At 42.1% G+C, this 14,005-nt stretch overlaps 1 protein-coding gene across 1 annotated transcript in view; it reads right to left on the bottom strand.

Annotated features, from left to right (window-relative positions):
* Window positions 1-209: 209 nt before the first annotated feature.
* The window catches only part of stab2 (stabilin 2), a 42,519-nt gene continuing 28,723 nt past the window's right edge, over window positions 210-14,005 (bottom strand). The window contains exons 52-68 of the mRNA XM_031558753.2: window positions 13,656-13,748; window positions 13,294-13,440; window positions 12,708-12,764; window positions 12,128-12,251; window positions 11,786-11,935; window positions 11,392-11,604; window positions 10,943-11,136; window positions 10,668-10,809; window positions 10,320-10,453; window positions 9,973-10,138; window positions 9,545-9,651; window positions 2,383-2,502; window positions 1,749-1,898; window positions 1,474-1,587; window positions 1,261-1,392; window positions 967-1,074; window positions 210-816 (exon numbers count right to left, since the gene is read on the bottom strand). Of these exons, the coding sequence (XP_031414613.1) occupies window positions 760-816; window positions 967-1,074; window positions 1,261-1,392; window positions 1,474-1,587; window positions 1,749-1,898; window positions 2,383-2,502; window positions 9,545-9,651; window positions 9,973-10,138; window positions 10,320-10,453; window positions 10,668-10,809; window positions 10,943-11,136; window positions 11,392-11,604; window positions 11,786-11,935; window positions 12,128-12,251; window positions 12,708-12,764; window positions 13,294-13,440; window positions 13,656-13,748 (2,208 nt within the window). The 3' untranslated portion in view covers window positions 210-759. The remainder of the gene's footprint in view (window positions 817-966; window positions 1,075-1,260; window positions 1,393-1,473; window positions 1,588-1,748; window positions 1,899-2,382; window positions 2,503-9,544; window positions 9,652-9,972; window positions 10,139-10,319; window positions 10,454-10,667; window positions 10,810-10,942; window positions 11,137-11,391; window positions 11,605-11,785; window positions 11,936-12,127; window positions 12,252-12,707; window positions 12,765-13,293; window positions 13,441-13,655; window positions 13,749-14,005) is intronic.

Here is a 14,005-nt window from a genome sequence, read left to right as displayed (position 1 = left end):
TTTTAAAGTCATTTCCAAACTTACAGCTGTCACAACTACTTGGGCTTGGGCTTACTTGGGCTGGGGCTTACTGCGGTTTCCTAGCAACGTAATGCCGTGGTGTTTTTTTTTTGTACCCAGGATTCCGAGCTGCACAGCCAAGAATGAAAGAAACTGATAAATGTGGTTTACGCCCGCTAAAGACAGTGTTAAATAAAGACTTCAGTCACTGAAATCACAATTGTTTTTATTCATTCAAAAACAATGACAGGACATGAGTCCTTAACAATGTCCAAACAATGTACAAGAACAATGTATAAGATATCCATCTTTTAAAATGTTCATGATATGAAGGGTGACCCTTTTGGGCAACTCCAAGTAATTCACATTTTAACAGGCTCCATAATAGCACTTTGGGGAAAAACACACACACACACACACACACACACACACACACACACACACTCTCACTCTCTCAAAAACACACACACAGACATACAAGAATGACAAGCTATTGTTTTTTGTAAGGCTTATACCTACAGCAATTCCTCTTCTCAACATTTTGTGTCATTCATCAATTTGCAGTTGCAAATAGTTCATTTTACAACAGCCTTTTAACCACATATTAACAAAACAAATCTAATTCTCCTTTTTCATATTTTTTTTCCCATGTCCTGTCATCCTGCTCATATTTTGTAAATAGCCTAATCATTTTGACAGGGTTTAAAGGCCTCTACGGAGATGGGTGAAGACTGTCTGTGCATTCCATGCCAGTTCCTCTCAGCTCTCTTGCAGGTTGTAAGAACCAGTAGATACCACCTGATGTTTATCTTCTTCCTGTAACAGAGAGATACCTATTGTATGTGTTTGCACATATATGTTGATGATAGATAAGACATTTCAGGTTAGGGAAGGCTCCAGTTTTCGGGTCTTTGCGTACACATTTCAGTTGAAGTGGAAGTGAACAGGAGGCAAAGGAGAACTTACTGCCAGTCCAGACAGGGCTCCCAGTCCAGCAGTGGGGTCAGACACACTGTCATACATGGGATTGGAGATGTTTGATTCTGGAACACTGTCTTCTCCCTCATCCTCCTCCTACACACACACACGCATGCGCACACACACACGCATGCGCACACGCCCACGCCCACGCACACACACAGAGAAAACATATATTCAAGGGAGGACAAAAAGAACCTCTATAAAAACAAGAACAAAAAAATCAAACACAATCAGTCACACAAACACAATAAACTAAATAAAAAACAGACAAGCACATACCCTGAAGTACTGGAACTGGAATGGCTTGCTCTTGTGCGTGTAGAAATGATACCCAACAAACATGACGGCAGCGATCAGTAGAAGCAACAGAATGACTCCCATGCCCATTCCAGCCTGATGACCAACATGGAACTGAGGGGAAACAACACCGTCAGAGTTCAAAGGTCATGTTAGAGAGAATAAGCTCACTTTTTCCTTCAGAGTTGTACTTACTGATGGTTTCGGAGGTGGAGCTGTCAATGGTCTCTGAAGGACATGGATGATGCCATTGGATGCCAGGATGTCAGACTCAATCATGAAACGATCACTTATGTACCGAGTAGAGGTCTACAGCATTGCAGGAGATGACAAGAGTTATACAATAGAATTATACATTGCTTTAAGACACGGGATTGATTACTGTACAGCGTATCCTCTCCCTCTCCCACAATCTGTCACTGTCTGCCATTGCCATTGTCTTTGTCATAACTACTCTCTCTTTCTCTCACCATCTTAGAGGGGTCATTTAAATCTGGCACTCCGATGACGGTGATGGGTTGCCCGAGGCGTGTGCGGATGTGGCTACCATTCGTCAGCTCCTGCAGAGAGAGTGCCCTGACGTCTGAGAGGTGAAACTCAAGATCCCGGAATGACAGCGTCTGGGGGGTGCAGGATAGAGAGAGTGTGAGAGAGAGAGAGACTTCATTCAGATCAAATCAAGGTTTACGTTAGCCCTGAAAATATCAGGGACCAAAATGTTTGGTGGGAAATATTCAAAATAAATAAATAGCATATTAAATAGCTTAATATTGTGGGACCTATAAAATATGTTGCTAAGATAACCTAAATAGCCAAACGTTTGGTAGAAAAAATGGCTTTATCAAAGGGTCAATCAATTTGAAAAACCCCTGCACTTACAGAACAGTCAATGCTCCGACCACACACGATCTGTTCATTTAACACAACAGCAAAGAGCAATTAACTGCACAGTGATAACACGATCAAGCCAAGAAAAAACGTTTTATCTTTCATCGTAAACTCTGGGTCAAACTTCACTTCATGACATATTAACCCTCGTGTGAGTGTGTGTGTGTGTGTGTGTGTGTATGTGTGGCCTTTCTACATGTGTGATTCATTTCTCACCTGATTCTCATCCAGTCCATTGTTGTCTGCCACAAACAGAGTGGACTGGACAGTCAGGTTGCTGAGGCGTTTCACATAATCTTTCCCAGCACCCGAGTTTTCAGAGTAGTTCAGGATTTGCTGGGAGAGAAAAGTGAATAGAGACACATTTGGTTTTGCTGCACCCGAATATTAGACACGACTGATAGCAAATTACATGAATGACACAGAACTCTAAACAGTTTTTGGCCTTTTAGGATGCCTTAGGTTAGGTTAACAAGGATTTTTTCAGAAAAGCTTTTCAGGAAAAAATAAAAAATGGTTCAGGCTATTTTCAGGAGAGCATCCAAGTTAAAAGGCTGCAACCCTCCTTAATAAATTTCATTGTGTTCCAGTTCCAAACTTTTTTGTGACACAAAAGCTGCCTCACAGTCAGAAAAGATTTCCCTTCTGCTTATGATTACAATTGATTGTTTTGAGCCAAACCAAAGGCTCTGGTGCAAAGCTTTGTATCAGTAAAGGAGCGAGTGCAGGAAGTGATAGAATCTACTCAAATCTAGCAAATGCAGTAGAATAAACAAATGTATCTGACAGCCCCAGATTCTTCTACTATGCCCAGTTGGCTACGGAATGACCTTACAGAAGCCTGCTTGTAACCTGTTTCACATAGGGGCTAGCTAGGGTTCAGAGCAAAAGCCACTGCACACTAGCATATTTAATATTTGGCCTGAGTCTGATAAGAGATACATTACAAATCATAAGACTTGGCTTGGGGAAGTTATCATAAAGAACAAAGTTATTTACATCAGGGGTCTTCAACCGGGGGTCCGCGGAGGTACTGCAGGGCGTCCGCCAAATTATTTCATCTGAAGCATTTTTCCCTCTTCCAAAAATTAAAAACGTCCAATAGGCTACATAAACATAAACAGATCGTAACAATTGCTTTCTATTCGTTTATAAAATAATACATAGGCTACCCATGAATCTTCACGCGATCATTTGATTACCATGGCAACATATGCACTTTTAGCTACATTTAGCTATCTGGTGCCAAAACACGTTACCTGCCATAACCATACAATTTAAAAGTTTTGTAATTTCTCGGAACTCCAAAAGCTCCACGTCATACAGCACTGATGGCGGTTCAGATGATCTACCTTCAGAGGATGCCAACATGCCTTAATACCCAAAAACGCAAACTGTAGAGAGACCGATGGCGACAAACTACCAGTGTGCGTGGTTTGCTCTCCCGTGCTATCAAACGAAAGTATGAAGCCATCAAAGCTGCAACGACACTTAGACAACCCATGCTCACTTGAAAGAAACAAACATTTAATATTTCCCGTTTAAAATCTTTTGAGGGCCAGCAGACAATCAGCCACAGTTGGCGAGCTAGCTTTAAAACCCTCTTATCAAGTTGCATTACGTGTCGCTCAGACCAAAACGCCATACATAATTGCGGAAAGTTTAATATTGCCAGCAGCTAGTAATATGTGAAAAACGACGTTTGGGAAGGAGGAGTACGTGAAAAAAAACTGAAAAGCATCCCTTTGCTTTTTTCCCCTTTCAATTGATGAATTGGCAGCTGATGTGAGGGCACAACTAGTCGCGAAACTCCCGAAAGCAGATTATTTTGCACTACAATTAGATGAATCCACAGACATGTCAAACGACCCTCTGTTTTTAGCGTTTGTGTGGTTGTCTACCAAAATGAGATGCATGAGGAATTTATATTCTGTAAGCAGCTGCATGGACGTACAAAAGAGTTCAGAGACTTTCAAAGTGATCGACAATTTTTTCCGTGAACATGGTATACCCTGGCCAAAATATGTCGCGATGTGCACAGACGGTGCAAGAGCCATGTGTGACGCACTGAATGCTTCATAGGGAGAATCTTGTTGCCAAAGACATGAGTGATGAATTGTCAAACGTCAGGCCTCTCACTAGGTATGAGATATTTCATCCATACTTAAGCTTCTCAAGCTACTCAATTCTTTGTCCCCCCCCTCATTGAATACAGAGTAATGGCTAACTGTAAGGGAGAAAAAAAAAATATGTTCAAACATGTGTAGGGGAGTGTGTTTGTGTGTGTGTGTGGCTGACACTTAGTTCCAGATAAAATATATGAATATCAGGCCTAAATTTGGGGCGGCGGGGGTGGGGGTCCCAGCTCAGTGTCTCTCTCAGCCAAGGGGTCCTTGGGCTGAAAAAGGTTGAAGACCCCTGATTTACATAGTTATTGTTATTATCATTATTATTATTATTATGATACACATGAAGCATTGAAAGTTGTACTGATAATGTATGAAAAGTCTGTATTATGATGTCATGACCAGGTGCAATGTCACAGTTCCAAGCCTGCTGATGTCACCGTAGCTTGGCAACTTAGAATCTCAACATTCTAGAACACTTCAGGCAACTGTGGGGATAAAGTCAGACATGCTGGATGTAAACTAATGGTAAGCTATCTTTATTAATTGTTAATTCAAGTCATATTTTTAATTAAATATAATACTTTACTTCAGTTCAATTTCCAGTTGATGAGCGCAGGCTAAAATTTCGTATGTAAAAAATCCACATGGTTATATTTGAAATAGACCTACATTGCTACTAAGCGCTAAAATATTTCATGCCATTAACCCATTGACAAGAGTGAGATATATCTTTTCATGCCACTCCAGGATAACTCATGATCAAACATACATATGTTAGCCTAATTACCACTCGTCCCTTTCCCCAGATGACTTTGCGTCTTAGCGAAGACGGCTGGGACAGATGCCTGGGCTCCAGGTTACAGAGAGCACAGGTGGACCTAACATACCACATGGGGGACATTCAACAGCAGCTGGCCACAAAGCTTCAATGCATGGAATTGGAGTTCCATGCCAAAATCGATAACACTTTTTTCCAGCTGTGTACCATGGCGAAACCTATCAGGAAGGTTATGACCGAGATGCTGCAGGTAAAATCTAAAGTTACACCATATTCCTAAATATAATTTTTTAATTTATTGGCTTGTTTGTCTGTTCTATACTACTACTAATACTACTACTACTAACAATAATAATTATAATATTGAGAAATAATAATATATTAAAAGTATTATTTTTGTTTGTGCATTGCTAAATGAATAGCCACAAACATGGCCAAGAAAGGCAAAGCTCATTGGTAATTAGTTCTGTATTAAAGCTCAGTTCTCCATGCAGAAGGATAACGACAGAGAAGAGGAGGACAGACAGAGGCAAAAGAAGAAGAGACAGACAGAACATGAGATCAGGACACTGACAGAGAAGTTGGAAAGGGAGATAAAAATGGACCGTCAAAGACAAGAGGAAGAGCTTTGGAAAAGGGAGAAAATGAGAGACACAGAAAGACTAAGCAAGGAAATTACACTAAGTCAGGAGGTGGCAAATCAACTAAAGAGGTTGCAAAGGTTAAGAGAATGTGAAAGAACGAAGAGTGAAATGGAGAAGGAGAAACAACATGAGAAAACTTCGCCCTGGGAAAAATGGATGAAGGAGAAACAGATGATGAGAGAAGAGGAAATGGTGAGCAAGGACAGACAGAGAAACCAGCAGGAGGAGAGACTAAGAGAGCTGCAGGCAGAGGTCGGCAGAGAGAAAGACACACTGATTGAAGAAGCCAGGAGGAATAAAGAGATGTTGAGTGTGAGGCAGCGAGAGGAAGAAAGACTGAGAGAGGTCACCCCACAGATCGCAAAAGAGAAAGATGGACTAATGGAAGAAGAAATGAAGAGAGAAAGGATGGAGAGAGAGAGAAAGCGAGAGGAACACAGACTGAATGAATTGGCCAAAGTACTTGAGAGAGAGAAAAAGAGATTGTTGGAAGAAGAAAGTAAAATGGAAAAGATGCAGAGTGAGAGACTGAGAGAAGAAGACAGACTGAGAGAGTTGGCCACGATACTTGAGCAAAAGAAGGAGAAACTTATTGAAGAAGAAAAGAAGAGAAAAAAGATAGAGATCAAGAAAAAGAAAGAGGAGGATAAACTGACCGCGATGGCCGAAGCAGCTGAAGAAGAGAAAGAGAAACTGATGGAAGAAGAGAAAAGGAGAGAAAAAGTGGAGGAGGACAGAACACGGCCAAGCGAGACGGCCATGGTGCTGGAAAAAGAGAAGGAGAGAATGGTGGAAGAAGTAAAGAAACTAAAAAAGAAAGAGACCAAGGAAAAGAAAGCGGAAAACAGACTGCGAGAGTTGCTCGTTGCAATTGAAAAGGAGAAAGAGAGACTGATGGAACAAGAAAGGAAGAGAGAAATGGTGGAGGGAGAGATAAAGAGAAAGGAAAATGAATTGGCCAAAGTACTTGAGAAAGAGAAAAAGAGACGGATGGAAGAAGAAAGGAAGATAGAGATCAAGAAAAAGAAAGAGGAGGATAGACTGTCCGAACTGGCCAAAGCAGCTGAAAAAGAGAAAGACAGACTGATGGAAGAAGAAAGTAAGAGAGAAATGGAGGAGGAAGAGATAAAGAGAAAGGAAAACAGCCTGAATGAATTGGCCAAAGTACTTGAGAAAGAGAAAAAGAGACTGATGGAAAAAGAAAGGAAAATGGAAAAGATGCAGAGTGAGAGACTGAGAGAAGAAGACAGACTGAGAGAGTTGGCCACGATACTTGAGCAAAAGAAAGATACACTTATTGAAGAAGAAAAGAAGATAGAGATCAAGATAAAGAAAGAGGAGGATAGACTGACTGAAATGGCCAGAGCAGCTGAAAAAGAGAAAGAGAGACTGATGGAAGAAGAAAGGAAAATGGAAAAGATGCAGAGTGAGAGACTGAGACAAGAAGACAGACTGAGAGAGTCGGCCACGATACTTGAGCAAAAAAAAGAGAAATTCATTGAAGAAGAAAAGAAGAGAAAAAAGGAAGAGACCAAGAAAAGGGAAGTGTTGCTTGTAGCAATTGAAAAGGAGAAAGATAGACAGATGGAAGAAGAAAAGAAGGGACAAAAGTTGGAAATTGAGAGAAAGAAAGAGGAGGACCAATTTAGAGATTTGATCAAAGTTATTGAGAAAGAGAAGGTCAGACTGAGGGAAGAAGAAAGCAAAAGAGAACCTGAAGCTGAAGGTGAGAGAATGAGAGGGGAAGAACAATCAAGGTATTTGGCCACAGTAACTGAGAAAGAGCAACTGATGGATGAAGAATGGAGGAGAGGAAAGATGGAGAAAGACAGAAAAAGAGAGGAAGACCATCTAGCTGAATTGGAGAGAGAGAATGAGAAATACAGAATGAAAGAAGTCATGACTAAAAAAATAGAGAGAGACAGAAGGCAAGAAGACCAACTGAGACATTTAGAAATTGAGGGGTTCAAAGAAAAGGAGAAACTGATTGAAGAACAGAAAAGAAACAAAATGGACAGAAAAATGGAAGATGGGAAAGTTGGGGATTTGCAGATAAAAAAGGAACAGAATGAAACAGAAAAAACAAAACAGATAGAGAAAGAGCTTGACATTGAGAGGAGGTGTGAGAAAGAAACACTGAAAGAAGAGATGAAGGCAACAGACACGGGGAGCCAGACCATGAGCAAAGAAACAATGAGGAAGAAAGAAAGAAAGAACAATGGAATTAAGGTGGTGAGTGAGACAAAGGAAGACAAACGGAATGAGTTGAACCCTTCAACAGACATACAGAAAGTGATGCTGGTGGAAGAAAATGGCAAGAGGGAAGAGGTGGAAAGCGAAAGTGAGAAAAAACACATTAAGCAGAAGCAGAAAGAAGCAGGAAAAAAGACAGAAGGAGAGTTGGAAATGGAGAGGAAGAGGGAAGAGAGAATTAGATGGGAAGAGCTGAGAAAGAAAGAGCTTGAGATTCAGAGGGAAGAGATGGACAGAAAGTGGCAAGACAGGCTAAAGGTCTTGCAAACGAAATGGCAAGAGATAGAGAGAGAACAACAAAAACAGGTAGAGAAAGAGCTTGGAATGGCAGAAAGAGAAGAGATGGAGAGACAGAAAATCAATGAAGGGGGGGCCCAGGGGACACAAAGAGTAGAGATAGAGAAACAACAAATGGGAGCAGAAGTAAAGTCCCCCCACTCACAACCTTCAGGTGACTCTGCAATTCACAATGTGCAGGGCCAGGCTCAATCCGATCAGGAGGTCCCCCCTGAGAAAAATATGAAGGAGAAGAAAGGGTCCTTCCTCAACTCCATGGGGAGTGCCTTTAAAAAGACTATGGACTGGAGCACTGAGCAAGCTGAGCGCAGGAGACAGCATAAGCTCGACAAGGAGAAGAGGCTCAAGGAGATCGAGATACAGGGTGTACTAAAATTCCGGCAGAAGCAGGCAGAGGAACAAGCCAGAGAAGAAGCTCTCCATGCTGCCAGATTGAAGAAAGCTCAGACTCCATACACTCCTCCTCCTCAGACGATGCCAACTTCTTCCACTTCGCCGATGATACAGGCTATTCCGACGGCTGCAAAGACTGCTGCCTCAGTAACGGGAGCTCAAACTCAACACTCTACTCCAGTCTTGGCTGTCCCAAAGGAGAATGCAGAGACTCCCAGTGCTGTACCAACACCGGTTAGTGCTCCACAGCATAACACAACAATGAGAGCTCAAATCCAACACGCTACTACAGTCTCGTCCAACCAAAAGGACAATGTGCAGACTCCCAGTGGTGATTCAATGCCTGCTACTGCTTCAAAGCAAAACAAAAACACTACTGATGCTACCACGCTAGTTGCTACTGGCGTGAAGGTGAAAGCAAAGACCCACAATACTGTGCCGGGGACTCCCAAACATAAGGGAAATGGACAGAGCCAAAATGGCACTCCAATAGACCGGAGCAATGCCTCCAAAGGTACCCAGTCTAAGAACCTCCAGACCAACAGTAACCCAGTTGTGACACCGTTTGCAAAGTGTAAAGGTGAGAACAAAAAAAGCTGCATTTTTTTAGAAGGTTTTATATTGTTACAGTTTATTTCTAAGATGGGGTTGGCCAGTGCTTGTAAAATGAAAATGCAAATGCAAATGTTTTTCACTTTGTTTTTCAGATTTCTCCATCTTCTGTGTGCAGAAGTGATCAAACAACTTTGTTCAGTAGATGGACGGATGGATATACACAGACATACTTTAAGATATAAACATGGATATGATAAATAAAAAATGCACTTCATTTCCCACACTAGTGATTTGGTGCAGTCAAGCTTGAATGAAATGAGGGGACTTACTGCCAAGAAGTTGGAGAATCTGGGCTGAGATCTGAGGACCTGCAGGAGGTTTCCAGTGCAAGTGTAGCCATCCCCAATGTAGCCCTCTTTACATACACACTGCACATCTGAAACACACACACACACACACACACACACACACACACACACACAACCCCACAATGTACAAAACATATGAAGGACATGTCTGTCTATACATATGTCAGTCAATCTACATGGATGTAGAAATTTAGAACTGTTTGACTTTCTGTCTAGTTGTCTTTATGACTACTTCTCACTTGCATCGCAACAGCGTAATTTTTGTTAGCCCCTAAAACTAATTATTTTCAGATTAATTTAAGTCCACTTTTAGGATGTATTTTAAGAGTTTTACGATTCTTAGTGACTAATGAGTAAGGCTGGCATTGGGGTCATGGGGGTCAGTGTACCTTTGAGTCGGTAGCAGAAGGCGTCCCAGGTCTCACTCAAGTTTTTGCGCACGCCATAGTCCACAATGCCCACGTGGCCAAAACCACACTTGGGGTTGGAGTGTGTGGTTGGATAGCCAACTCTCGAACTTGTGAGCCAGCCAGCTGCACACAAGTTCATTCCAGCCTATACACGCACCCATGCCGTACACAAACACACACACACACACACATTGTATTATTTATATATGTATGTAAACACACAGAAGTGATGAACTTGTTGTATTACTGTAAGCCTTGTTGCCTAGGGAGAGGCACTAGAAGTATTAAATAAGCGTGTGTGTGTGTGTGTCTGTATATGAGTTTACCTGCTGGGCATATGACAGCTGTATGTAACTTGCAAGTATGGCCCCGTCCTTGCTGCAAGTCAGCTGGGCATCTGTGTAGTTGAGTTTGTACTGGCCTTTAGGTGAACGGTAGTGGAACACTCCAACTGTTTTATCTGTCACAATCACAATGATGAAATCACCCACAACACATGACTGATTTGTACTGTAAAGAAAGATAAGCTAGTACAACAAGTTGCAGTTGAACAGCATATTTTTTTTACATAATAGTTTGTATGAGTTCCGTGTAGATTATGTGTCTTTTCTACATAATGGTGAAGATGTCTGTGATAGGGCAAGTGAATCCTGATAGAGCAAGAAGAGGTTTACCCTCAAAGTGCAGATCGTTGCACTGGGCATCATAGTGGCATTGCCCGTTATCTTGGGCACAGCGGTCCAGGGGCAGTTCCTTCAGCTCACACAACATTCCATCACCTATATAATTGCTCTTACACTCACACATTTTCTTCCCCTATGGACACAGAGACACACACACACACACACACACAGAGTCGATTTAGTTTACCATTTCACAATGCAAACACACACACACACACACACACACACACACACACACACACACACACATAAACGTCTCTACTTACAGGCGCAGTCATTTTGCAGACGGCATGCTCATGGCAGCCTCCGTTGTCGCTGTCTGCGCAGGGGTCGATGGGAGTGCAAACGAAGCCATCACCCTTATGGAACTGAGGACAGGCACAGCTCACTTTCTCTCCCTTCTGGCTACACTTTGCTCCTGCAGCGCAACCCCCATTCCAGTACTTACACAGGTCTGCCACTAGAGGTGACACATAGGAGAGAAATGGAGACAGAATTAACACACAAATACTTCACAACATTCATTGGCGTTAGCCACAGAGGTTAGTGTTTTATGCTCAAACTATCAGCATTTGTTAACTGAGGTAAACTGTGAGACTAGGATTCTAAGTTCAGTGGCAACATGCGGTCTTATGGGCTTCAAGGTGTTCATTTGCAGGGATAACGTACACTGCCATTCTACCTTTGCAGGTGTGAGGTTTGCCATAGGTCTCACCTGTGCAGGTGATCCCATCTCCCTCATAGAAAGGCTTGCACACGCATGTGTCGTTTTCCTTGCACACGCCCTTTGGAGAGCAGGGAGGGTTACAGATGGGGATGGACCCTAGTACCGCCTCGCACCTATTCCCCATCCATCCCCCTGTGCAGAAACAGCTGCCATCGCCACGGCGACCCTGGTTACATGCCCCATTCACAGTGCAGTTACAAGCTGAAACAAAATACGAGGAAATATAACACCCCACTCAACTGTCCTACACTTCCTGTGAACATTTTATTGATTAACTGAACATGGGGCTGACAAAAAAGTAACAAATAAAGCATTTATAAATAAAGCATTTACACATCTAATGTGGTCAAATGAAGAAGAGGGGCCATTTTGAAAGTCTCACCTTTGCAGTCAGGTCCAAAGTGACCCTCCTCACACAACTCGCACGCATCGCCCGTGAAACCTTTATCACAAGTGCACGTGCCGTTGCCTAGGCTACCCTCGTCACATTTCCCATGATTTTCGCAGGGTGTTTCCGCCCCTCCTGGACAGGCTAGCAAAGCATCACGGAACAGGTATGAATACAGTCAACCAATGATAACAGTCGCTAGTTAGCCACATATACAGCTAGCCATGCCAGGTAGTGTATGTCTATTATGTATATTTATGGAAATGAAATGAATGACTGAATTGTTGTGGTGACACTGTTTGTCAAAGACTGTCTGTGAGGTGGCAGTTGGTGTACCTTGGCAGTCACGTCCGTAGTAGCCATGGCAACACTGGCGTTTCCAGTGTGCCAGTGTGCAGACCGCCTGGCAGCCACTGCCGCGAAGGGTAACAATTGCCTGATTATTGCATTTCAGAGTCTCCTGCAGTAGCCAAAGGAAAGACAGGACACAAGCTGTTAAAAAAATGCAGAACTGTGCAGTGTAGCAGACCAAGAATGTGGTATGTTTAATTCATGATCAACCATGGATACACACCCTCAAATATTACCTTTAATATCTATTGTTATTACTTGATATTCGGTCTTGTAAACAGCCTAAAAAGTCAAAGACTGGATTGTGGGGACATTAAATATTTCCCCAATGAATGTAATTTCAGGTTAGCTAAATGCTAAATCAATGAATGTCAGTAACTCTGGCAGGAGAAATGGACACAGATGCAGGCTCTGCATATCCACATATTTTGCAATGGAAATTATTTTACAGCTGAGAAGCTACAGACACCAACTGTGATTGATAACAATAACTTGATTGATAGACCTCAGGGAAAACAGGAAACAAAATGGGAGAAGAGAAGAGCAATAAAGAGAGGAGGCGGACCTTGAGTTTGGACTTTCCTGGGCATGGACGTGGAGCTGAACACCCTCCACAAGGCATCTGTGATGGGGAGCAGAAATCATTTGCAAGTCAGAGAAATTTACAGGAGGCCTTGCTTCCACATTTATATAAATACTCTAAACTGATTTTCCAAAACTCCCCTCAGCAGTGCTCTGCTGGATTCCACAAGAATGATACAAAATCTGTTTGATTTAAGATGTGCACAATCATGAGCTCTGTAAAAGGCCCAGAAAGGGCATTTTTCAATAAAGGTCCTTCAAACTGCTTTGCAGACACACATATAGCAATGCTGATGTACACTGCCTCCACCCACATACTGTGGTAAAGCCACTTTGGAGAGAGTTCTCATGCATCACCCTTGGTATACAACACCATGATATATCCTATTGCTATTATAATTGCTATAACTATTATCCTAACTGCAATTACTATAACTATTACTATTACTTGTACTACTACTACTACAACTGCTACTACTACTGTTTATTATTCGAAAGTATTCAAGTGCACTTGGCCAACAATGACGAGAGGGTCTGCATATGACAATGCTGTTCAGCTGGAACTTTACCGTGATGTCTATGGGATCCAGGATATCACAGCGCCCTCCCAAGCTGGGAGGACTGAGCAGGCAGTCAATGCCATAAACTTTCCCCCACGGAAAGTCAAACTTCTGGGGTGTGATAAGGCAGCTTGGGTCATTCACATAGAGTTGCCCCTGTCAGGCAAAAAAAAAAAAAGATTTTGAAAGAGTGCAGTATAATGAATTGGTCTTTATCGTTTATCATTGTTAAAACATATCAAGTTCAAGCATTTTTAGTTATTTTGTTTTATCAGCTTTTGTTTTCACCCTGAGTTCAACCACTGGGTGGCAACTGAATCCATCTTCTGGATTTGTTTATGCAACCAAACACACACACACAGGGTCCTCACCACTCTGTCCTGTCCAGCACAGCTCAGTTGCAGTTCTGAGCCCTGCAGCGTCGTTAGAGGGGTACTGTGCAGTGTCATCAGGGGCTCCTTCATCTGTGAAGGTGAGAGGAGTAAATTCATACACATACACATGTTTGGTTTATCCAATATACACATGCACACATATATGAACATATAAAGACACACTCACACACACACATTAAAGATATATAATATTTGTTTTGGCAATCCAACATATATGTACACACATCCATAATTGATGTTTAGGCAATTCCACATAAAAACACATACAGACACACAAACAAATGGCAATTCAATATGAACGAACATATACATGCCTAAAGAGATAC

The sequence above is a fragment of the Clupea harengus genome, chromosome 21, assembly GCF_900700415.2.
Source record: "Clupea harengus chromosome 21, Ch_v2.0.2, whole genome shotgun sequence".
In the NCBI taxonomy this organism is placed as follows: Eukaryota; Metazoa; Chordata; class Actinopteri; order Clupeiformes; family Clupeidae; genus Clupea; species Clupea harengus.
Note: the sequence above shows the minus strand (reverse complement) of the source record. Positions and strands in the feature narration are given on the sequence as shown.